The sequence below is a fragment of the Heptranchias perlo genome, chromosome 20 (genome assembly GCF_035084215.1).
Source record: "Heptranchias perlo isolate sHepPer1 chromosome 20, sHepPer1.hap1, whole genome shotgun sequence".
Taxonomy (NCBI): domain Eukaryota; kingdom Metazoa; phylum Chordata; class Chondrichthyes; order Hexanchiformes; family Hexanchidae; genus Heptranchias; species Heptranchias perlo.
In genome coordinates, this window is record NC_090344.1 from 32,856,660 (window position 1) to 32,882,218 (window position 25,559).

General features: G+C 53.8%; 1 protein-coding gene across 2 annotated transcripts in view; it reads right to left on the bottom strand.

Annotated features, from left to right (window-relative positions):
- The window catches only part of LOC137335687 (serine/threonine-protein phosphatase 2B catalytic subunit gamma isoform-like), a 73,707-nt gene that overhangs the window by 11,705 nt on the left and 36,443 nt on the right, over window positions 1-25,559 (bottom strand). For both annotated transcript variants that reach the window (XM_068000982.1, XM_068000981.1), the window contains exons 5-13: window positions 19,488-19,633; window positions 18,500-18,639; window positions 14,519-14,596; window positions 13,278-13,372; window positions 12,984-13,109; window positions 7,203-7,268; window positions 6,348-6,429; window positions 6,050-6,147; window positions 3,575-3,604 (exon numbers count right to left, since the gene is read on the bottom strand). In XM_068000982.1, coding sequence (XP_067857083.1) covers window positions 3,575-3,604; window positions 6,050-6,147; window positions 6,348-6,429; window positions 7,203-7,268; window positions 12,984-13,109; window positions 13,278-13,372; window positions 14,519-14,596; window positions 18,500-18,639; window positions 19,488-19,633 — 861 coding nt within the window. The remainder of the gene's footprint in view (window positions 1-3,574; window positions 3,605-6,049; window positions 6,148-6,347; window positions 6,430-7,202; window positions 7,269-12,983; window positions 13,110-13,277; window positions 13,373-14,518; window positions 14,597-18,499; window positions 18,640-19,487; window positions 19,634-25,559) is intronic.

Below are 25,559 nucleotides of genomic sequence, written 5' to 3' on the forward strand. Positions count from 1 at the left end.
GGATGTATTTCAGCCGGGGAGCCTTTCAACGATGGTGAGGGGCGATGACAGGAGAAGTTTAGAGCTCATTCAGTGGTAGTCTGAGCAACAAACAAGTCCATGCATGGCACAAGGGTCACACGGTCTCTAACAGCAGGAGTTGGCTGCTGCTGGTGTTTGTTGATGATGATCCAGTTGTATGGCCCTGTCGTACACGGGGATTAAGGCCTCAGAGGACAGGTCTTGGTCAAATTTCCCCGTCCTGTCACCGTCACTCCTCCTGTTAGGTGTGCGGTGCTAATGATGTCTGGATATCAGGGGATTCTTGCACAACACAAGACGGTCATTGACCCTCTTGCCTCCTCTAGCAATCTGGGTGCACAGACATCAATATTGTATTAAGCATGGTCTCCGGTCCCGGGGACAGACCGGCTCTCTGGACGGTCAGACGCCTCGTTGAGTGCGGACACGCTGGGGCACAACGGGAAGCAATTTCTGTTTCGACTTGCTCCGACTGCTTGAGGGGGTGAAAAAAAGCCGCAGCGAGCTGGTCAGACTGGCTGAAGTGCCCATCTTTCCTAGTGCCCCTTTCTGTTCAGGGTGAACAGTGCGGTCTGAAGGCTGACTCGCCCCGATCAAGAGGCTACGTGCGATCGTTAGAAATTGGGAAAGACGAGCCGAGGGATCCAATCGCTACTTTGACCTCATCGGGTTCTGCCCGCCACTGGGGGTGGCGGCTGCTGGGAGCCGAGCGAGGACCAGTGCCTGGAGCCAAAGGATGCCACAAAGAAGCTAGCACTCCCCATACACCCGCTGGAGGAGGACTAGGGCCCAGCCTAAAGGCAAACAGTCCTGCTAACACCCCCACTCTGCTCCCACCTTGCACCCTCCGTAAACTTGAGCTCATCCTAAACTCTGCTGCCCCGTATCCTAACTCGAACCAAGTCCCGTTTACCCATCACCCCCTGTGCTCGCTGACCTACATTGGCTCCCGGTCCGGGAACGCCTCGATTTTAAAATTCTCATCCTCCTGTTCAAATCCCTCCATGGCCTCGCCCCCTCCCTATCTCGGTAACCCTCCTCCAGCCCGAGATCTCCGCGCTCCTCCAATTCTGGCCTCTTGCCCCAATTATCATTCCACCATTGGCGGCCGTGCCTTCAGCTGCCTCGGCCCTAAGCGCTGGAATTCCCTCCCTAAACCCCTCTCTCCTCCTTTAAGACACTCCTTAAAACCTACCTCTTTGACCACCTGTCCTAATATCTCCTTATGCAGCCGAGTGTCAAATTGTGTATGATAATCGCTCCAATGAAGCGCCGTGGGACATTTTACTACTATATAAATGCAAGTTATTGTTGCTGTGCTCAGAGGCTGCCTTCTGCTCCTGTCCGACATACAGGCTCCTGTACCAGTAGCTTGACATTGCTCCATTGTATTTTGCACCAGTTAAGTTACACTGATTGTTTGAAGTAAATCCACAAGTCGACCTCCTGTGGCAGTGCACACTGGGCGGGGGAGGGAGGGGGGTCAAGACCAAGTGTAGCCTTCAGGTGAAAGAGGATTAGGGGGCAGGGGGGATAGCTGGACAAGGGCACTCAGACATAACTCGGGTCCCATTTTAAAGTCATCTATTCTGGCCTAATGTTTGTAGTTCTATTAGAAATTCCTGTAGCCACTCATAATGGAAACGGCCTATGTAAACTTGCCCCGCTGTAATTACATCCTCCTGCCCGTGATGGCGCTGTGGTGGGAGGGTCCAAAAAGAAAAGACTTGCATTTATATAGTGCCTTTCACGTCCTCATGGTGTCCAGAAGTGCTTCACAGCCAATGAAGCACTTTCTGAAGAGTAGTCACTGTTGTAATGTAGGAAACGCGGCAGCCAATTTACGCACAGCAAGCTCCCACAAACAGCAGTGTGATAATGGCCAGATAATCTGTATTAGTGATGTTGGTTGAGGGATAAATTTTGGCCAGAACACCACAGATAACTCTTGTACTCCCCTTCGAAATAGTGCTATGGGATATTTTACGTCTACCTAAGGGGGCAGACAGGGCCTCGGTTTAACGTCTCATCCTAAAGACGGCACCTCCAACAATGCAGCACTCCCTCAGTACCGCACTGAAGTGTCAGCCTGGATTTTGTGCTCAAGTCTCGGAAGTGGGACTTGAACCCACGACCTTCTGACTCAGAGGCAAGAGTGCTACCCACTGAGCCACAGCTAACATGCTGTAATTGCAGCGTGACACGTTTACATAGGCAGTTCCCATTATAAACGTGGACGTGGGAGTTTATAAATGGGAAAAGTTGACAGGAAGTGCGTAAGATTTGAGATATATATCAATTGATTCTAACTTTAACACGAGGCAAATCCAACTAGGAAATCAGTTTTAAATGATAACCCGCCTTGCTGATGTCTCAATATCTTGCCCATAAAAAGGAAATATTCTAGCTTTTTTTTTTAAAACCCGTGTTTGATGAGAGTTTGTTTAACACACAGTAAAATCAGCAGAGCCGAGGGGAATGAGGGCGAGGTTACCAAGCTTGATCTTATCTGGACAACCTCATTCACATTCAGAAATTAGAACATCACCCCAAATTACGCAGGGAATCAAATCTTAATTTAAAAAAAACACAAAGCAAGTACAAAAGATAACAGACAGGATCAGACATTAATAGTGCAGTTACAATTCCCAGACGCACAGGGACACGGTTACTTCACTGCAACCAATTTGGGGCTTTCGATGTCAAGGGGCTCAGCCATGTGACTGTTTACAACTCCAGGGGGAGGTGCCCGGGCAGAGCTGCCAGGTAGTTACCTACAGCCAGAGAACTGCACCAGCGGGCAGCTGGGAGGAGGCTGCCTGCCTCTCTGCCCTGCAGAAACAGGATACAGCAGGAGGGGAGGGAACAAAAGGCCGACAGCCACTTTAGAGAGGGAGCAGCTTCCTGTCAGGCCTGTCGCAGTGCGGGTATAGCCAGTGCCCCCACTGTGCTCTGGGCCTGTTCTCTGGAGTGTTTCCCCGACACAGCTGGTCAGGTGGCACCATCCAGACAGCTGCCCATTGCCGCCTTGAACTCAGGTGTGGGGGGTGGGGGAACCTGCCACCTTCCTACCTGCGACTCCGGTTCCATACGACATGATTATCTCTTTAACGTCCTCAGGGCAAGTAGGACGGACGAAAAATTCTGCCTCCCCCACATCCCAAGGAGCAAAGAAATAGAAGGAAATCCCGCAACATGTGGCCTTTCCTATTCCGGGCATGGACCCTTGGAAAGTACATGCAGAATGGGGATTTGGGGCCTGTGCAGCCAGGACAGAGAGCATCGGTCTCAGACGAAGACACCAGAAGGACAACCCCCTGGGTCTATTGACTAGGAGACCACTCCGCTAACTTTTGGCGAGCACTGAAACATCAGGTTTCGGTTGTTCAGAAGCCGGAGGAAAGCACCGACACACACTCCTGCCTTCGGGCATCGATCGGCCCAGTCAGCGGGCTTGGGCTCCAGAATAAGAGGCTGGGATCTGGGCCGTTGCAAGAACACAGGGTCAAGGACACACAAAGGTACAGCTACCAACAGGCACAGACGGACATACCTGTTTCAGATCCCGATGCCTCACTCATGGCTGTAGAGGTGAACGTTGGAGGAAAGGAGAGGGAGAGAGAGAGAGAGAGACATGTGAGTCATGTTGCCCACCATTAAACCCTCACAGCCCAAGTCACCAGCTCTGTTCGAAGGTACCGGGAGACAACGCAGAGCTACAGAACAGTGCACCCAAGTGTTGGCCGCCGAGCATTTTCAGTGACGAGCCGCACTCTGATCAGCCAAGCTGGCCCGTTTGGTGCATGGAAGGGAGAAAACCCAATAACAACAGAAGCATAAAATTTCACATTCGGCCCATCGCCACAGCACTAGCTCTTTGCGACACGGATCTACCCCTCTCTCTCCCCTCTGCTGCAGATGTCTATCCAATTTCCCTTTAAAACGATGCACTGCTCTCGGCCTGAACCACTCCCTGGGGCAAACGGCGAGCGCAGCAGCCGCTGTATAACACCTCAGGGCGGCGCACAATCGATGCGCTGGCCACTCGGGATGCTTTCACAGCTTCCACGCTGCGCTGCTGCGTATTCAGGAGGGAGCGACAGCAGCTCGAGCGGGATGGAAATGGGGCAAAAATCCGGATTTAGTGTCCTCGGAACAGCCAAAAAGAAATTGGACCCCCCCACCCCCTTTTATCTTGGTGCTGAAATTCCGACCCGGACTGACCCATTTTAAAAGTCTTACCTCAGGTGTTGTGGCAGTACGTGATTTTAGGCCGCAGCCCCACTATATTCCATGGGGTGGTGCTGCTGAGCTATTAAATGTGACGCTGCAGGACTGACTTAAAGCCGTTCTCTCGCGAGTCCAGCTGTGCAGTCACCACTGCATAACTAAAAGCATGAGAACGGAAAAGTTACCCCCGTCACGAGAGGGGCGAAAGGGGGAATGATTCTTAGCCAGACAAGGTAGAAACATCCCAGGTTCTGCCTGTGAATCTCTCTTCTGGAGCAGCACATTTGTCCCCCAGGTTAAGGGGGCGGTGGGCGGAGAAAGGAACAGAAAGGAAGGTCCAGTTCTCCACTGCCGTGCCTGAATACGTGCATCTCGGAGCCGGGCAAGACCAGGGTTGCGGTCAGCGACGATGCCTCCCACAGTCAAATAACCACCGAACGCCCCAGGCTGACTTATTAAGAAGGGTCACTTCGGGCGAGGAGCTAGGGGTCGACCGAGACCTTTGCAATCGAGCTCCCACCCCTGGGTCGAGGGGTAACGGTTGGGGAGGGGATGTTATCCGGGGCTGCTCGGCCATGTCCGCCGTGTTTCCCATTAGACGTGGGGTGGTTAGTTAAGGGAGTCCGCGCTGGATCCCACTTCCAGGCGGTAAACACGGGTCCGTCTCTCAACTGCAGGGTGTTTTCCCGGCACAAGGCAAATTGCACGGCCAGCTCTGATACCTGGAACCATAACATCATGTGTGGGCATGAAAAGGTGGTTATCCCATTCCCCACTGTACTCTAACCATCCCCCATTACACCCCACCCATTACACTCCTCCCACCATCCAATGCCACCCCACCCATTACACTCCTCCCACCATCCAATGCCACCCCACCCATTACACTCCTCCCACCATCCAATGCCACCCCACCCATTACACTCCTCCCACCATCCAATGCCACCCCACCCATTACACTCCTCCCACCATCCAATGCCACCCCACCCATTACACTCCTCCCACCATCCAATGCCACCCCACCCATTACACTCCTCCCACCATCCAATGCCACCCCACCCATTACACTCCTCCCACCATCCAATGCCACCCCACCCATTACACTCCTCCCACCATCCAATGCCACCCCACCCATTACACTCCTCCCACCATCCAATGCCACCCCACCCATTACACTCCTCCCACCATCCAATGCCACCCCACCTATTACATCCCATTAAGCACCCAATGCGAAGGATACTTCAACAGGCCAGGGACATTGTTATCTTACAGGGTTTTCAGAGAGACAACGTCATAATGGGTCAGATACAGGTTTGTGTCAAATTGACGAACTAATCCTCCACATCACTGCAACCAAGGATGTCATTTAGCTCTCAGTCTGTGGGGCAGAATGTTCATCGACACCTGAACAAAGCAGCAACCCCTTATTGCCTGGTAGCAGCCCTTCCAGACCAAAGCGGGGCGGGAGGGGGGGGGGGGAGGGAAGGGGTCTGTGATAGGGAGCTGAGTGTGTGTGAGGGGGGGCCGGGTCCGTGATACGGAGCTCAGTGTGTGTGAGGGGAGATTGGCTATGTTGGAGATGGGGGACTGTTCCTGGGGGAAAGAGGCCTCCATTTTGAGGCATGGTTTATCCCTGCAAGACCGTACACACATGTCGGTGGAAGTGTCATTCTGCCGGCCCTCTCTGCGAGACGAGACATTCCGAGTGCGGACGTTTACAACCTCCCGTCCCCAAGGTGTTCCGAGGAAGCCGGGACCCCGGGGCGGGGGGTGGAAAACACAGCCAACCTTCGCTTACCTTTCTCCAGGGCCAATTTCCCTCCTGCCAGGGCACCGACGGGCAGGTTACCGGTCGGAGTCAAGCCTTTCAATGTCAGCACGTTCTCGTGTTCCTCTCTGGGAAGAGAACGAGACGAGAGAGAAGCATTAACCCCTGCATGGCCCTGAACCCCCACTGCGCGGCCCTCAAACCCCCCCCGCCGCCCCCACCCATCAAAGGGCCCCTTGGCGCCCAACACCGAGTACGCACAGTCACACAGCAAGGGACACAGCGCCATTGCAGTCAGGGAATAATATCGAACGACCACTCTTCCTACCTGAGCACAGCGAATACCCTGGCCATCTTGCCGATTGCGCGGATTTTACTCTTGATAACTTCCTTGCGATCGCGCTGAGCAGCTGAGACAAGAGAGGAGCAGAAAGGTATCAATGGAGTCCGGAGCACCCACTGCGTTACGCAGTGCCCCCACCGCGTCGAGACCCCGCCAACCCCCCCCAAATCCCAGAGCAGGCCAGCGCGTGCAGTGCAAGATTCAAGTGGTAACCGGCACGAACCCAACACCTACTCCACCTCTCAGGGTGTGAAGGAAAGGACAGACATAAACTGAGACCCCACCCAACGAATACTCCAAACAACTGAAGCCTTACCACACCCGTCCCAACAGATTTAATCTGGCAATCTCTCTCTTTCTCTCTCTCTCTTCACACTTGAAGAAGTGATTATAAAACACCCGCACGTAATCTCCAGAGAATTCATTCACCATCAAAATAAATTAACTGCTCATTTATCTCATTACTGTTTGTGGGATCTTGCTGTGCGCACATTGGCTGCTGCGTTTCCCACATCACAACAGTGAATACACTTTAAAAAGTGCTTTGTCGGCCGTAAAAAGCTTTGGGACGTCCTGAGGTAGTGAAAGGCGCTGTAGAAAGTTTGTTCTTTCTCTCGTTGCTGATGTCAGTCTGCAGCCAGCTAACAGGAGACCAGGTAGAGCCGTAACGGGCCAGCCACCTCCTGCTAATCTCTTTCCTCCAGATCACCAACTCAGAACCGATGATGCTGACAATCCCCCCTCCCTCTCTTTTCCTGAAATGTGGACGTACCCAAAGCTGTGGACTTTCCCCCACAGGTGCCACACAAGTACGCGGCGTTGTACTGAACACAGACTTACCATCGTCCTCATCCAGCAGCTCGTCGTCAGAGCAGATGTTAAGGATGCTGACCAACATATCTGTAACTGCAAGAGAGACCAGGCACATCTCAGTACGGACAATACCATCACACGACGCACACCGCACATCCAACCTCGGCACGGCATCCAACTCATCCCAGTGCAAAGGTCACATTCCACTGGCTATTTGCAGCACGTGACCTACAACATCCGCGCCCAGCACCGCCCAACCCCTCCCTCCCACCCACCTACCCCCGGCTGGCACTGTGGGCCCCAACCCATTCCCTGGAACTGTGCTGCTCTCCTGTACTATGTACCCAACCCATTCCCTGGAACAGCGCTGCCCTCCTGTACTGTGGGCCCAGCCCATTCCCTGGAACAGCGCTGCCCTCCTGTACCATGGGCCCCGGCCCATTCCCTGGAACAGCGCTGCCCTCCTGTACCATGGGCCCCGGCCCATTCCCTGGAACAGCGCTGCCCTCCTGTACCATGGGCCCCGGCCCATTCCCTGGAACAGCGCTGCTCTCCTGTACCATGGGCCCCGGCCCATTCCCTGGAACAGCGCTGCCCTCCTGTACTGTGGGCCCAGCCCATTCCCTGGAACAGCGCTGCCCTCCTGTACTGTGGCCCCAGCCCATTCCCTGGAACAGCGCTGCCCTCCTGTACTGTGGACCCAGCCCATTCCCTGGAACAGCGCTGCCCTCCTGTACTGTGGGCCCAGCCCATTCCCTGGAACAGCGCTGCCCTCCTGTACTGTGGGCCCAGCCCATTCCCTGGAACAGCGCTGCCCTCCTGTACTGTGGGCCCAGCCCATTCCCTGGAACAGCGCTGCCCTCCTGTACTGTGGGCCCAGCCCATTCCCTGGAACAGCGCTGCCCTCCTGTACTGTGGGCCCAGCCCATTCCCTGGAACAGCGCTGCCCTCCTGTACTGTGGGCCCAGCCCATTCCCTGGAACAGCGCTGCCCTCCTGTACTGTGGGCCCAGCCCATTCCCTGGAACAGCGCTGCCCTCCTGTACTGTGGGCCCAGCCCATTCCCTGGAACAGCGCTGCCCTCCTGTACTGTGGGCCCAGCCCATTCCCTGGAACAGCGCTGCCCTCCTGTACTGTGGGCCCAGCCCATTCCCTGGAACAGCGCTGCCCTCCTGTACTGTGGGCCCAGCCCATTCCCTGGAACAGCGCTGCTCTCCTGTACTGTGGGCCCCGGCCCATTCCCTGGAACAACGCTGCTCTCCTGTACTGTGGGCCCAGCCCATTCCCTGGAACAGCGCTGCTCTCCTGTACTGTGGGCCCAGCCCATTCCCTGGAACAGCGCTGCCCTCCTGTACTGTGGGCCCAGCCCATTCCCTGGAACAGCGCTGCCCTCCTGTACTGTGGGCCCCGGCCCATTCCCTGGAACAGCGCTGCCCTCCTGTACTGTGGGCCCAGCCCATTCCCTGGAACAGCGCTGCCCTCCTGTACTGTGGGCCCCGGCCCATTCCCTGGAACAGCGCTGCCCTCCTGTACCATGGGCCCAGCCCATTCCCTGGAACAGCGCTGCCCTCCTGTACCATGGGCCCAGCCCATTCCCTGGAACAGCGCTGCCCTCCTGTACCATGGGCCCAGCCCATTCCCTGGAACAGCGCTGCCCTCCTGTACTATGGGCCCAGCCCATTCCCTGGAACAGCGCTGCCCTCCTGTACTGTGGGCCCAGCCCATTCCCTGGAACAGCGCTGCTCTCCTGTACTGTGGGCCCAGCCCATTCCCTGGAACAGCGCTGCCCTCCTGTACTGTGGGCCCCGGCCCATTCCCTGGAACAGCGCTGCTCTCCTGTACTGTGGGCCCAGCCCATTCCCTGGAACAGCGCTGCTCTCCTGTACTGTGGGCCCAGCCCATTCCCTGGAACAGCGCTGCTCTCCTGTACTGTGGGCCCCGGCCCATTCCCTGGAACAGCGCTGCCCTCCTGTACTGTGGGCCCAGCCCATTCCCTGGAACAGCGCTGCCCTCCTGTACTGTGGGCCCCGGCCCATTCCCTGGAACAGCGCTGCCCTCCTGTACTGTGGGCCCCGGCCCATTCCCTGGAACAGCGCTGCTCTCCTGTACTGTGGGCCCCGGCCCATTCCCTGGAACAGCGCTGCCCTCCTGTACTGTGGGCCCAGCCCATTCCCTGGAACAGCGCTGCTCTCCTGTACTGTGGGCCCAGCCCATTCCCTGGAACAGCGCTGCTCTCCTGTACTGTGGGCCCAGCCCATTCCCTGGAACAGCGCTGCCCTCCTGTACCATGGGCCCCGGCCCATTCCCTGGAACAGCGCTGCCCTCCTGTACTGTGGGCCCAGCCCATTCCCTGGAACAGCGCTGCTCTCCTGTACTGTGGGCCCAGCCCATTCCCTGGAACAGCGCTGCCCTCCTGTACTGTGGGCCCAGCCCATTCCCTGGAACAGCGCTGCCCTCCTGTACTGTGGGCCCAGCCCATTCCCTGGAACAGCGCTGCCCTCCTGTACTGTGGGCCCAGCCCATTCCCTGGAACAGCGCTGCCCTCCTGTACTGTGGGCCCAGCCCATTCCCTGGAACAGCGCTGCCCTCCTGTACTATGGGCCCAGCCCATTCCCTGGAACAGCGCTGCCCTCCTGCACTATGGGCCCAGCCCATTCCCTGGAACAGCGCTGCCCTCCTGTACTGTGGGCCCAGCCCATTCCCTGGAACAGCGCTGCCCTCCTGTACTGTGGGCCCAGCCCATTCCCTGGAACAGCGCTGCTCTCCTGTACTGTGGGCCCAGCCCATTCCCTGGAACAGCGCTGCCCTCCTGTACTGTGGGCCCAGCCCATTCCCTGGAACAGCGCTGCCCTCCTGTACTGTGGGCCCCGGCCCATTCCCTGGAACAGCGCTGCCCTCCTGTACTGTGGGCCCCGGCCCATTCCCTGGAACAGCGCTGCTCTCCTGTACTGTGGGCCCCGGCCCATTCCCTGGAACAGCGCTGCCCTCCTGTACTGTGGGCCCAGCCCATTCCCTGGAACAGCGCTGCTCTCCTGTACTGTGGGCCCAGCCCATTCCCTGGAACAGCGCTGCTCTCCTGTACTGTGGGCCCAGCCCATTCCCTGGAACAGCGCTGCCCTCCTGTACCATGGGCCCCGGCCCATTCCCTGGAACAGCGCTGCCCTCCTGTACTGTGGGCCCAGCCCATTCCCTGGAACAGCGCTGCTCTCCTGTACTGTGGGCCCAGCCCATTCCCTGGAACAGCGCTGCTCTCCTGTACTGTGGGCCCAGCCCATTCCCTGGAACAGCGCAGCTCTCCTGTACTGTGGGCCCAGCCCATTCCCTGGAACAGCGCTGCCCTCCTGTACTGTGGGCCCAGCCCATTCCCTGGAACAGCGCTGCCCTCCTGTACTGTGGGCCCAGCCCATTCCCTGGAACAGCGCTGCCCTCCTGTACTGTGGGCCCAGCCCATTCCCTGGAACAGCGCTGCCCTCCTGTACTGTGGGCCCAGCCCATTCCCTGGAACAGCGCTGCCCTCCTGTACTATGGGCCCAGCCCATTCCCTGGAACAGCGCTGCCCTCCTGCACTATGGGCCCAGCCCATTCCATGGAACAGCGCTGCCCTCCTGTACTGTGGGCCCAGCCCATTCCCTGGAACAGCGCTGCCCTCCTGTACTGTGGGCCCAGCCCATTCCCTGGAACAGCGCTGCTCTCCTGTACTGTGGGCCCAGCCCATTCCCTGGAACAGCGCTGCCCTCCTGTACTGTGGGCCCAGCCCATTCCCTGGAACAGCGCTGCCCTCCTGTACTGTGGGCCCAGCCCATTCCCTGGAACAGCGCTGCCCTCCTGTACTGTGGGCCCCGGCCCATTCCCTGGAACAGCGCTGCCCTCCTGTACTGTGGGCCCCGGCCCATTCCCTGGAACAGCGCTGCTCTCCTGTACTGTGGGCCCAGCCCATTCCCTGGAACAGCGCTGCCCTCCTGTACCATGGGCCCCGGCCCATTCCCTGGAACAGCGCTGCTCTCCTGTACTGTGGGCCCAGCCCATTCCCTGGAACAGCGCTGCCCTCCTGTACTGTGGGCCCCGGCCCATTCCCTGGAACAGCGCTGCCCTCCTGTACCATGGGCCCCGGCCCATTCCCTGGAACAGTGCTGCCCTCCTGTACCATGGGCCTCGGCCCATTCCCTGGAACAGCGCTGCCCTCCTGTACTGTGGGCCCAGCCCATTCCCTGGAACAGCGCTGCCCTCCTGTACTGTGGGCCCAGCCCATTCCCTGGAACAGCGCTGCTCTCCTGTACTGTGGGCCCAGCCCATTCCCTGGAACAGCGCTGCCCTCCTGTACTGTGGGCCCCGGCCCATTCCCTGGAACAGCGCTGCCCTCCTGTACTGTGGGCCCAGCCCATTCCCTGGAACAGCGCTGCCCTCCTGTACCATGGGCCCCGGCCCATTCCCTGGAACAGCGCTGCCCTCCTGTACTGTGGGCCCAGCCCATTCCCTGGAACAGCGCTGCTCTCCTGTACTGTGGGCCCAGCCCATTCCCTGAAACAGCGCTGCCCTCCTGTACTGTGGGCCCAGCCCATTCCCTGGAACAGCGCTGCCCTCCTGTACTGTGGGCCCAGCCCATTCCCTGGAACAGCGCTGCTCTCCTGTACTGTGGGCCCAGCCCATTCCCTGGAACAGCGCTGCCCTCCTGTACCATGGGCCCCGGCCCATTCCCTGGAACAGCGCTGCTCTCCTGTACTGTGGGCCCAGCCCATTCCCTGGAACAGCGCTGCCCTCCTGTACCATGGGCCCCAGCCCATTCCCTGGAACAGCGCTGCCCTCCTGTACTATGGGCCCAGCCCATTCCCTGGAACAGCGCTGCCCTCCTGTACCATGGGCCCCGGCCCATTCCCTGGAACAGCGCTGCTCTCCTGTACTGTGGGCCCAGCCCATTCCCTGGAACAGCGCTGCCCTCCTGTACTGTGGGCCCAGCCCATTCCCTGGAACAGCGCTGCCCTCCTGTACTGTGGGCCCAGCCCATTCCCTGGAACAGCGCTGCTCTCCTGTACTGTGGGCCCAGCCCATTCCCTGGAACAGCGCTGCCCTCCTGTACTGTGGGCCCCGGCCCATTCCCTGGAACAGCGCTGCTCTCCTGTACTATGGGCCCCGGCCCATTCCCTGGAACAGCGCTGCTCTCCTGTACTGTGGGCCCAGCCCATTCCCTGGAACAGCGCTGCCCTCCTGTACTGTGGGCCCCGGCCCATTCCCTGGAACAGCGCTGCCCTCCTGTACTGTGGGCCCCGGCCCATTCCCTGGAACAGCGCTGCCCTCCTGTACTGTGGGCCCCGGCCCATTCCCTGGAACAGCGCTGCTCTCCTGTACTATGGGCCCCAGCCCATTCCCTGGAACAGCGCTGCCCTCCTGTACTGTGGGCCCAGCCCATTCCCTGGAACAGCGCTGCCCTCCTGTACTGTGGGCCCTGGCCCATTCCCTGGTACAGCGCTGCTCTCCTGTACTGTGGGCCCCGGCCCATTCCCTGGAACAGCGCTGCTCTCCTGTACTATGGGCCCAGCCCATTCCCTGGAACAGCGCTGCCCTCCTGTACTGTGGGCCCCGGCCCATTCCCTGGAACAGCGCTGCCCTCCTGTACTATGGGCCCCGGCCCATTCCCTGGAACAGCGCTGCCCTCCTGTACCATGGGCCCCGGCCCATTCCCTGGAACAGCGCTGCCCTCCTGTACCATGGGCCCCGGCCCATTCCCTGGAACAGCGCTGCTCTCTTGCACTATGGCACCAAACGTAACCCTAGGTGTCTGAACAAAGAAAAAGAAACCTGACAAATCACATGCCTTTTTCGCCAACGAAGGGCAGAGACCAGGAGAAGACATCCATGAAGTTGGGGAGCCAGTAGGGGTGCGGGGAGCAGTTAAATTGCCTAATATTAATTACATTATTTTCATATTTCAATACAGCAGCTGTGGGAGAGAGAAGGGAAGGCAGCCATTAATAATTCAGCATCGATCGAACACTGCAATTCAGCTAATCTTGCATTACTGCACTGAAGTCACGTGCTCACCTACGAAAATCACTGGGCCACTGTGGCTGATGAAGCAAGTTTTCTTTTTAGAAAGCAAAACCCTCACCTTTGTTATTATAGACATCTAGATAATTTGGTGCAGAGAATATGGTTATTAGCGATGGAAAACCAGTCGCAATGTTTTTCCTGTACATTCGGTATCTGTCAACAGGAAGAGATCAAAAGGTCACCAACACCCTCACCTCAAATAACCACAGACAAATATCAAGGGAGAAGAGGGGGCTCCTTCTTATGGGGGGGTGGGGGGTAGCAATGCTCATGTATCAGGCAGAATGGGAATGGATGACTCCTGCACTGCAGCGAGTGGGGAAGGAGGTGTGATTGGTGATTCTCCTGCGCCCTCCCTCCTCCCCGTTATCCACCCCATCCCGTCTTTACTTCTCACCCCTTCAACACTAGCGTCACGTGCAGCTCTCCTCCCCGGGGTGCGGGTAGGAAGGACCACAGTCCCAGGCTTCCCAAGGCCAGGAGCAGTCAGTAGGGGGAGACCATCTCCCTGTAGACAGGGCAAGAACCTGCCATTCATAGAGCACCTTTCAGGACCTCAGCACGTCCCAAAGCGCTTTACAGCCAATGAAGTACTTTTCTGAAGTGCGGTCACTGTTGTAATGTAGGAAACGCAGCAGCCAATTTGCGCACAGCAAGATCCCACAAACAGCAATGCGGTAATGATCAGATCATCTGTTTCAGTGATGTTGGTTGAGGGGTAAACATTGGCCCAGGAGACCGGGGAGAGCTCCCCTGCTCTTCTTCCAATAGTGCCATGGGATCTTTTACATCCACCTGAGAACAGATGGGACCTCGGTTTAGCGTTTCATCCGAAAGACGGCACCTCCGACGGTGCAGCACTCCCTCGGTACTGCACCGGGAACGTCAGCCTGGATTATGTGCTCAAGTCCCTAGGGCGGGGGCTCGACCCCACGACCTTCTAGACTCAGAGGCGAGAGTGCTGTCCACTGAGTTTGACGAGGTTGATCCAAATCAACCGTCCACCTGAGCGCGCAGGAGGGGCCCGCGGTTCGACGTCTCACCCGAAAGACGGCACCTGCGACAGCGCAGCGCTCCCTCAGTACCGCATTACGGGCTCGACTGCTGGAGTGGGGGCTCGAACGCGCAGCGTTCTGACTCAAGAGGAGAGAGCGCTACCAGCTGAGCTGAGCGGGAACGCCACGTGTCGGGGAGACGGGAAACGCCAGCCACGGCTTTTTGCCCCTCCGCTCCGCGGTGCAGTGGGGGATGGTAAAAACACGACAAATAAATAAAAACCCGCCTTCACGAGGTTCTTACCCGGAGTCCTGAGCTTCGTGTGCACGGATTACAGATAACAAGTTGTTGTGTTGCAAAAACCTACAAACTGCGGCGTAACTGGAAAAGAGAGACAAGTAGCGTCAGGGCGTGAAGCCAGCACAGTCGCTCGGTCTCGCGTGGCCCCCAAGTTCGGAAGCCTCCAATTCCTTCCCGACACACTGCGAGCCCCTTTCCAAATCAATTCTCCTGGGCACAGATGACGCAGTTAGAATAGGGAGCCGGAGCAGAGGCGAGAGAACGGGAAAATTGCCGCAAATACGCGACAGGTCGGTCTCAGGTTAACATTTCTGGTTACCAATCCTTCATCAGAATTCAGCCACGGGCCTCCACCTGCTCGAACCAGGTGTGACATCGAGTTATATATGGCCCTTCACCTCCCCCTCCCACCACCCCGAGTAAGTAATGGCACATCCGAAGCCTAAGCATTACACAAATTGGGATTGTATTCTCTGGAGTTTCGAAGGTTAAGGGGTGATCTGATCGAAGTTTATAAGATATTAAGGGGAACGGATAGGGTGGATAGAGAGAAACTATTTCCGCTGGTTGGGGATTCTAGGAGTAGGGGGCACAGTCTAAAAATTAGAGCCAGACCTTTCAGGAGCGAGATTAGAAAACATTTCTACACACAAAGGGTGGTAGAAGTTTGGAACTCTCTTCCGCAAACGGCAATTGATACTAGCTCAATTGCTAAATTTAAATCTGAGATAGAGAGCTTTTTGGCAACCAAAGGTATTAAGGGATATGGGCCAAAGGCAGGTATATGGAGCTCGATCACAGATCAGCCATGATCTTATCAAATGGCGGAGCAGGCACGAGGAGCTGAATGGCCTACTCCTGTTCCTATGTTCCTATACAGACAGGAAGGCCCAAGTTCCATCCTTGATCTGTCCAGTCCGGAGTTGGCCGATCTCTCGGACAGCAGCTGGGGGCACACCATTCATGATAAAGTGCTCCGGGAGAAAGAAAAGTCAGCCAGCTCGGGCTTCCTCATCAGTGGGCAGCGAGGGTGTGTGTGGATGTAACATCAGGAAAAGATTTGGACGAGGCCCCCCACAGTCGAACAGCTCACGCACGAACTTCTAGCTAAGTAAGGTACTGGAGGGTGCTGGCATCAGTGGAGCCCGTTCCCAGCATTTGGTCGGGGAGTTGTAAAATATACATTGATCATTTCCAGCCCCATCCCCTCCTCTGACAGGGAAGAAGAGATAACACGTTACCAGCACGACGCTACTAAGACTCAACAGCCAACTAGCTACGCTCCAGCTAGGCACCAGCACCGTCTCCCTCCAGTGAAGGTGGACAGTGTGACATTTTGGTGTCACTTCTCCGTTCTCCCTCCGCCGCCAAACAGCACCAGTGTCTTAGCCTCAGCCCCACCTACTCCCGGAAGCCGAGGATTTAAAAACAGTCACGCAGTGAAACTCTCAAACAAAGTCATTAAAAGCTAGTTCTCGGAGCAAACAAATCCACCAAAAGCACCCATCACAAAAGGTACAGAGTACGAGACCAAGGGAGTACCACTGGAGCCCGACAGGGCTCATTCGGAACACTGTGGCCAGATTTGGGCACCCTACCTTACAGGAAGGATATATTGGCCTTGGAGGGGGTGCAGCGCAGATTCACCAGAGTGATACCGGGGCTAAAAGGGTTAAATTACGAGGGCAGGTTGCACAGACTAGGCTTGTATTCCCTTGAGTATAGAAGATTAAGGGGTGATCTAATTGAGGTGTTTGAGATGATTAATAGGGGTTGATAGGGTCGATAGAGAGAAACTATTTCCTCTGGTGGGAGAGTCCAGAACAAGGGGGCATAACCTTAAAATTAGAGCCAGGCCGTTCAGGGGGTGATGTCAGGAAGCACTTCTTCACACAAAGGGGAGTGGAAATCTGGAACTCTCCCCCACAAAAAGCTGTTGAGGCTGGGGGTCAATTGAAAATTTCAAGACTGAGAGCTATAGATTTTTGTTAGGCGAGGGTATTAAGGGATATGGAACCAAGGCGGGTAGATGGAGTTAAGATACAGACCAGCCATGATCTGATTGAATGGTGGTACAGGCCCGAGGGGCTGAGTGGCCTCCTCCTGTGCCGGCGCAACAGGCCAGAGGGGCTGAGCGGCCTCCTCCTGTGCCTATATCACGGACATTCCTGGGATGAAGGGACTGAGCTATGCTGAGAGACTGGGCAAATCTGGGATATGTTCGCTGGAGATAAGGAGGCTATGGGCTGATCTGATTGAGGGTTTTGAAATAAGGAAGGGGATGAGTAGGGTAGAGGGGGAAATCGACTCCTCCTCTCTAGCCGGGGAATCTAGAACGAGGGGGCAGCATTTTAGGAATAGTCCCGAGCTGGTTAAAAGTGGTGTCTTTACGCAGAGGGTTTGGGATGTGGAATGCATGGGCCTCTGAAGGGCAGACACACACAATCAACTGAGGTGTAAAAGGGAGATAGTAAGTATACAAAGAGAGAGAGTGACAAGGAGGGAATGGGGATCAAAGATAGCTGGCATGCATAACAGAGCAGGCTCGTGGGCTCTATCCTTGGGAGCCAGAGGGTTCGGACGCTGATTGCAGCTCTTCGGGTGATCCAATGCAATCCTGTGCGATTGGGATTAATTGGCCCATTTAGTCAGGCACAAGCCGCCCTTCGGGCCCAGGCGGTGGTTATAGGGGATTTGATAGTCAGGCATTTCTGCAACTGTCGGTGTCAGTCCCTCCTGGTGCGTAGACTCCCTGGTGCTAGAGTAAAGGACATCACGGAAAGGGTGCAGAACACTTTGAGGGAGGAGAAGGGGAACAGCCAGAAGTCGTGGTCCACGTGGGAACCAATGACATAAGAAGCAAAAGGGTCGAGGTCCTGCAGACAGAGTTTCGGGAGCTAAGGGAGGAAGTTAAAAAGCAGGAATTCAAAAGGTAGTTATCTCTTGATTACTCCCTGTGCTACGTACTGGTGAGTATAGGAATAGTAGGATAAGACAGGTTAATGGCGTGGCTGGAGCAATGGTGCAGGAGGGAGGGCTTCAGATTCCTGGGGCATTGGGACCAGTTCTGGAGCAGGAGGGACCTGTTCAAGATGGACGGGTTGCACCTCAACAGAGCTAGGACCAATGTCCTTGCCGGGAGGTTAAACAGCGGGGATGGGCACCAGGATGAAACATTAGAGAGGAGAAACAAGGTGCACAGAGGGATGGGAGGGACAAATAGCACTAGAGTAAAGAATCGTTCAGAAATAGGAGGGATCACTCAGGGGGCAAATGCAAGACAATCTAAGATGGGTTTGGAGGACATGTGCGTAAATGCAAGTAGCGTGGTAAATAAGGTTGGTGAGCTGCAGGCTCAAGTCGCCACATGGGACTATGATAGAGTCGATCCCAATATAGGCTGGGACAAAGGGCAAAGAGGGGGAGGAATTATTGAAATGTGTACAAGAGAGCTTTTGTGATCAGTGCATTTCCAGCCCAACGAGGAAGGAAACAGTGCTGGGCCTAGTTCTGGGGAATGAAGTGGGGCAAGTGGAGGAGCATTTGGGGAACAGTGATCATAATATTAGGTTTAGAACAGTTATGGAAAAGGACAAGGAACAACCAAACGTGAAAATACTTAATTGGAGGAGGACTAATTTCAGTGAGTTGAAAAGGATTGGAATCAAAAACTTGGGAGGCAAAACAGTAACTGAACGACGGGAGGCCTTCAAAGAAGAGGTAGTTCGGGTACAGACAAGTCGCGTTCCCACGAGGGGGAAAGGAAAAGTAGCCAAAGCTAGAGCTCTCTAGATGACTGAAGACATAGAGATTAAAATGAAACAAAAATGGTTTACAGAAAAAGGCTATGAGAAAAAGGCAGGGGAGTGGGACTAATTGGAGAGCTCTTTCAAAGAGCCGGCACAGGCACGATGGGCCGAACGGCCTCCTTCTGTGCTGTATGATTCTATGATTCTTGGGTGCCACTTGCGTCCTAACACAAACCTATAGAAGTAGGAGCAGCCTCGTACAGTGTTATGAGTGAAGTGATCTGGCGTCTTCTCGCTGCCGTAGTCCTCCGTCGGGTCCGACCACAGCAAGTCGCACATCGGCCCAAAGGCTGGCGGCTCTTTAAATCTGTCTAACTGAAAGACAAGAGATGAAGCATGAAACGAAAGAGAAGGACTCGCATTTATACAGCGCCCTTCGCCATCGCAGGAGGTCCCAAAGCGCTTTACAGCCAACGGAGTACTTTTTGAAGTGTAGTCACTGTTGTAATGTAGGAAACGGGGCAGCCGATTTGTGCACAGCAAGATCTCAAACAGGGGCTGGGGTGGGGTCGACCAGAGAAAGGGGAGGGTGTGGGACCCAGCAATTCCTGTGGAGCCAAAAACAGGTGCAGCAGCAACATGGTGAGGGGGGAGAGTGAAGCCGGTGAGGGGGGGAGAGCGAAGCCTGGGAAGTTTACTCTGGGTAAGCAGCCAAAGAATGCTGCCACTGGTGAGCAAATGGGGAACAAGGGACAGAAACTGGGGATTGTCTCTGCATGTGGGGAGCTGCACGCTCTGATTTTACATCGCCAGCTCCAATAGATGGAGGAGTGAGACGCAGGAGGGGCGAGTATGGGTTGGCAGGGGCCCCACAGTGGTGCTGTGGAGTTGGGAGAAGCAGGGGTGCCCGTCTGCGTCCTGCCTGCCCCCTCCAACGGTGAGGACAAATATGTTTTTGTACAGGGTGGGATTGGTGCAGGGCCTCGCGCCCAAGAAATGGGCGATACGCATACCAATTTCTAACGCAGTGTGTCCAAATAACACCTGTTGAACGTGGGCCAGGCTATGAGCCAGGATGCCAGATCAAGCCCACCCTGTAAATGGAGTTTGACACCCTCCGGAGTAGAGGGAGCTGTGCACTGTACGTAGAAGTGCCATCGTAGACACTCCCGGTGTAGAGGGAGCTGTGCGCTGTATGTAGCCGCAAGAGGGCAGTTACTTACTCTCCTAATGTCGTCTAGACTGTGGACGTCTGGCGACAGGCCCCCGTGGAGGCAGAGGAACTGGTGATTCACGAGTGCGGCCAGAGGGAGGCAATCAAACGCACCCATGCAGATGTCGTACAGATGCTCCGAGTACTTGATTTTGCCTGGGGAGAGGAACACAAATAAGAAAACTGATAAAGCAACAACCTTAATACTCGATATAGTCAATGGCCAACCTGATGCCACTCCCACCCCCCTCCAAACTGCCTGCAGCTTGCAGAAGATCCCTCACTCTCAACAGCCAAGTATAAATGAATCCACAGGTACAAGTTTTAGAAAAAACACTAATTGAGAAAATAATGAAACCAAAGATTGACAAATCTCCAGGACCTGCAGGCCATTAAAAGTAGATGAGGAAATTGTCGATGCTTTAGTCATGATCTTCTAAAACTCTCTTGATTCAGGAATTATCCCCTTGGATTGGAAAATTGCCAATGTCACTCCATTATTTAAGAAGGGTGGGAGAGAGAAACCAGGGAGTCTAGTCTAACGTTAGTAGAGTCTGTTATTCGGGACAGTGACTGAGCATTTGGACAAATATGGATTGATCAGAGAGAGCCAGCATGGATTTGTAACGGGTAAGGCATGTCGAACAACAGCTCGCATTTATAAAACCCCTTTAACGGAGTAAAAGGTCCCAAGTCGCTTCACAGGAGCGTAACCAATCCAAATTTAACTTCATCACGTCTCTCTGAGAGCAGTCACAGGTGTCCGATCGATGTGTGCTTTAAAAAAAAAGGGAGCTCCACTCTGTTAGAGGGTTTTCTCCGAGTGACAGAACGGGCCTGGAATAATCTAATGGTCAGTAAAATTGGACTGAAAGCCTTTATTTTCCACTAGAGGCCAACTTATTAGCTGGTGTCACTGGGAGAGAGTGTAAAAGTAACAGGGGAAAACAAATGCTTTTTACATTGTCAGCCGTGGCTCAGTGGGTAGCACTTCACGCCTCGGGGTCAGGAGGTCGTGGGCTCAAATCCCACTCCAGAGACTCGAGCACGTGATCTAGGCCGACACTCCCAGAGCAGCACTGAGGGAGTGCTGCACTGTCTTTCTGATGAGACGTTAAACTGGGGCCCTCGCGGGTGGACATAAAGAATCCAGGGGCGTTCTGGCCAACATTAAAGAGCAGGCGATCTGGTCGTTATCTCATTGCTGTTTGTGGGATATCGCTGTGCGCAAATTGGCTGCTGCGTTTACGACATTGGCTGTAAAGTGTTTTGGGATGTCCTGAGATGCTGGATAAATACGAGTCTTTCAATTTAAATTCCCCAACAGAACACTGGTCTCGAAAGCCCTGATGCGCAGCATACTGTTAGCAGCTTATAGTAATACACATTCATCATTCCGTTCCAGCCTCACAATCCGTCAGCACTCGGGTTTCGTCTCTCAATAGCTTCTGCACAATGCTTTGCCAGCTGCATGCAGCACGCTCCAGCAGCTGACTGGGGCTTGAAAGCCTGCCGTGCCATCTGCTATATGTGACACTTCACAAGTCCGGAGTTGGGGCCCAGAGCCCGCAAGTTTATTTATTTATTTTTTTATTCGTTCACGGGATGTGGGCGTCGCTGGCGAGGCCGGCATTTATTGCCCATCCCTAATTGCCCTCGAGAAGGTGGTGGTGAGCCGCCTTCTTGAACCGCTGCAGTCCATGTGGTGAAGGTTCTCCCACAGTGCTGTTAGGAAGGGAGTTCCAGGATTTTGACCCAGCGACAATGAAGGAACGGCGATATATTTCCAAGTCGGGATGGTGTGTGACTTGGAGGGGAACGTGCAGGTGGTGTTGTTCCCATGCGCCTGCTGCTCTTGTCCTTCTAGGTGGTAGAGGTCGCGGGTTTGGGAGGTGCTGTGGAAGAAGCCTTGGCGAGTTGCTGCAGTGCATCCTGTGGATGGTACACACTGCAGCCACAGTGCGCCGGTGGTGAAGGGAGTGAATGTTCAGGGTGGTGGATGGGGTGCCAATCAAGCGGGCTGCTTTATCTTGGATGGTGTCGAGCTTCTTGAGTGTTGTTGGAGCTGCACTCATCCAGGCAAGTGGAGAGTATTCCATCACACTCCTGACTTGTGCCTTGTAGATGGTGGAAAGGCTTTGGGGAGTCAGGAGGTGAGTCACTCGCCACAGAATACCCAGCCTCTGACCTGCTCTCGTAGCCACAGTATTTATATGGCTGGTCCAGTTAAGTTTCTGGTCAATGGTGACCCCCAGGATGTTGATGGTGGGGGATTCGGCGCTAAGTTTATTTGTGTATCGGTGATAAAGACTTGTATTTATACAGCGCCTTGTCACGACGTCCCAAGACGCTTTAAAGCCAACGAACCACTATCTGAAGTGTCGTCACTGTTGTAATGTAGGAAACGCAGCAGCCATGTTGTGCACAGCAAGATCCCACAAACAGCAATGTGATAATTGACCAGATTATCTGTTTTTTTTAAAGTGATGTTGGTTGAGGGATAAATATTGGCCCAGGACACCGGGGAGAACTTCCCTGCTCTTCTTCCAACAGTGGCCGTGAGATTTTTTTTTACGTCCACCTGAGGGGGCAGACGGGGCCTCAGTTTATCGTCTCATCCGAAAGACGGCACCTCTGACATTGCAGCATTCCCTCAGTACTGCACCGGGAGCGCTCAACTTTGTGCTCAAGTCTCTGGAGTGGGACTTGACCCCATGACCTTCTAACAGAGGCAAGAGGAATACCCACCAAGCCATGGCTGACACCTAGTAACTTTCAAAAGGGGATTGGACAAATACTTGAAGGGAAAAAAATTTACAGGGCTATAGGGGAAAGAGCAGGGAAATGGGACTAATCGGATAGCTCTTTCAAAGAGCCGGCACAGGCACGGTGGGCCGAATGGCCTCCTCCTGTACTGAACCGATGATAGTATGTTGTCCAGTGGTGCGCCAAGGGGCTGCAGACTGTTAGTGCTGCAATGCTTTTCCCCTTTAAGAAGCCAGCATGTGTGCGTCCCTTTATATCACAACACTGTGAACGCTTCAAAGACTGCAATGGTTTTAAAGGCAAGGCCCAAAATAGCTGCAACGCGATTTCTGCCCAACTCCATCAACACATCTATATAAAAACCCTATGAGGACTCGTCCTTTCTTTGGCATAACGCAATCGGACAGAATAGGGTCGGGGAACCAGCGTGCGTGAGGGGGCCCGGTCCGACAGGAGATGGCACTATTTCGAAGAGCAGGGGGCCTGGGTCAATATTTATCCCTCAACCAACATCACGAGAAAAGATTGTCCGATTGTCACATTTCTGCTTGTGGGAGCTTGCTATGCGCAAATTGGCTGCTGCGTTTCTGACAATACAACAGTGACGGCACTTTAAAAATACCTCATCGGCTGTAAAGCGCTTTGGGACGTCCTGAGGTTGTGAAAGGCGCTATATAAATGCAAGTCTTTCTTTTCCTTGCTTTCAGGCAAAGCACTCCCCTCGTCGGGAACCAGCACAGAGTGTTAATAAAGTGCCACTTAGAAGCGCAATGCGGAGGTAATTACGAGGGACTCGAACCGTAGGGAGGTGCGCCACTGGATTGCCGTGGTGTTCATTTTCAAAGGTGATAAACGGCTGCAGTCATCGGGCTCACGATAATTCAGGGTTAATGCACGGAGTCAGATATCAGGATCAAGCTTTGAGGATTATCTGTGTAATGACCTATTAAAGAGCAGACAGCACAGATGCAGAAGGGGATGACACTCTAAATCAATACAGTGGCATCCCAAATCAACGGCCAACAAGTTGACCGCCAAAAAGCCTCTGCCGAAAGTTCTATGTGAAAGACTGCAAACAAGCTTAAAGCAGTGACAATACAATGTGGGAATGGATCAAAATAAGTAAACATTGGAAAAGAGAGGTGGGGGGGGGGGGAGGGAGGGAGGGAGGGAAGGGAGGAAGAGATAAAGAGAGAGAGAGAGATAAAGAGAGCGAGAGATAGAGATAACGATAAAGATAGAGAGATAAAGAGAGAGATAGAGATAAAGAGAAAGATAGAGAGAGATAAAGAGAAAGATAGAGAGATAGAGAGCGAGAGATAGAGATAACGATAAAGATAGAGAGATAAAAAGATAGAGAGCGATAAAGAGAAAGATAGAGAGCGATAAAGAGAAAGATAGAGAGCGATAAAGAGAAAGATAGAGAGCGATAAAGAGAAAGATAGAAAGCGATAAAGAGAAAGATAGAGAGCGATAAAGAGAGCGAGAGATAGAGATAACGATAAAGATAGAGAGATAAAGAGAGAGATAGAGATAAAGAGAAAGATAGAGAGAGATAAAGAGAAAGATAGAGAGATAGAGAGCGAGAGATAGAGATAACGATAAAGATAGAGAGATAAAGAGAAAGATAGAGAGCGATAAAGAGAAAGATAGAGAGCGATAAAGAGAAAGATAGAGAGCGATAAAGAGAAAGATAGAAAGCGATAAAGAGAAAGATAGAGAGCGATAAAGAGAGCGAGAGATAGAGATAACGATAAAGATAGAGATAAAGAGAGAGATAGAGATAAAGAGAAAGATAGAGAGAGATAAAGAGAAAGATAGAGAGAGATAAAGAGAAAGATAGAGAGCGATAAAGAGAAAGATAGAGAGCGATAAAGAGAGCGAGAGATAGAGATAACGATAAAGATAGAGAGATAAAGAGAAAGATAGAGAGCGATAAAGAGAAAGATAGAGAGCGATAAAGAGAGCGAGAGATAGAGATAACGATAAAGATAGAGAGATAAAGAGAGAGATAGAGATAAAGATAGAGAGAGATAAAGAGAAAGATAGAGAGCGATAAAGAGAAAGATAGAGAGATAGAGAGCGAGAGATAGAGATAACGATAAAGATAGAGAGATAAAGAGAAAGATAGAGAGCGATAAAGAGAAAGATAGAGAGCGATAAAGAGAGCGAGAGATAGAGATAACGATAAAGATAGAGAGATAAAGAGAGAGATAGAGATAAAGAGAAAGATAGAGAGCGATAAAGAGAAAGATAGAGAGAGATAAAGAGAAAGATAGAGAGATAGAGAGCGAGAGATAGAGATAACAATAAAGATAGAGATAAAGAGAGAGATAGAAAGAGAAAGATAGAGAGCGATAAAGAGAAAGATAGAGAGCGATAAAGAGAAAGATAGAGAGCGATAAAGAGAAAGATAGAGAGATAAAGAGAAAGATAGAGAGCGATAAAGAGAAAGATAGAGAGATAAAGAGAAAGATAGAGAGATAAAGAGGAAGATAGAGAGAAATAGAGATAAAGATAAAGATAGAGAGAGAGATAAAGAGAGATAGAGATAAAGATAAAGATAGAGAGATAAAGAGATAGAGAGATAGGTGTGCGGACTACAGTGTGCTGAGTTCGTTAAGTGTGGGAGTTCGGTGAAGTGGGGGAAGGAGGTGCTGCTTTGCCTTGCTTTTCCGAACTTTTCCCGCAGAGCGGCAGTGGACCTGAAAGTAGAAGACTGAGATTGTGGAATAAAAGCAGCAGCAGACCTGCACCAAGAGACAACGACTGTGCGACATCACAGGTGAGGCAGGAGAGTCCGAGAGGTGAGCAGAGTATAAAAGGGGAGGCCTAGAGCGGGAAGAGAGTCTAGGAGTCTAAGGCAAGTCATGGCAGCACAGCTCGCACCCGTGATATGCTCCTCCTGCACTATGTGGGAAGTCATGGACACTACCAGTGTCCCTGGCGACCATGTGTGCAGGAAGTGTGTCCAGCTGCAGCTACTGGCTAACCGTCTTTCGGAGCTGGAGCTGCGGGTGGACTCACTGTGGAGCATCCGCGATGCTGAGACTATCGTGGATAGCACGTTCAGTGAGGTGGTCACACCGCAGGTAAAGAATACGCAGGCAGAAAGGAAATGGGTGACCGCCAGGCAGAGTAAAAGGACTAGGCAGGTAGAGCAGGAGTCCCCTGGGGCCATCTCCCTCTCAAACAGATATTCTGCTTTGGATGCTGTTGGCGGAGATGGCTTATCAGGGGAAAGCAGCAAGAGCCAGGTTCGGGGCACCACGGGTGGCTCTGCTGCACAGGAGGGGAGGAAGAAGAGTGGCAGGGC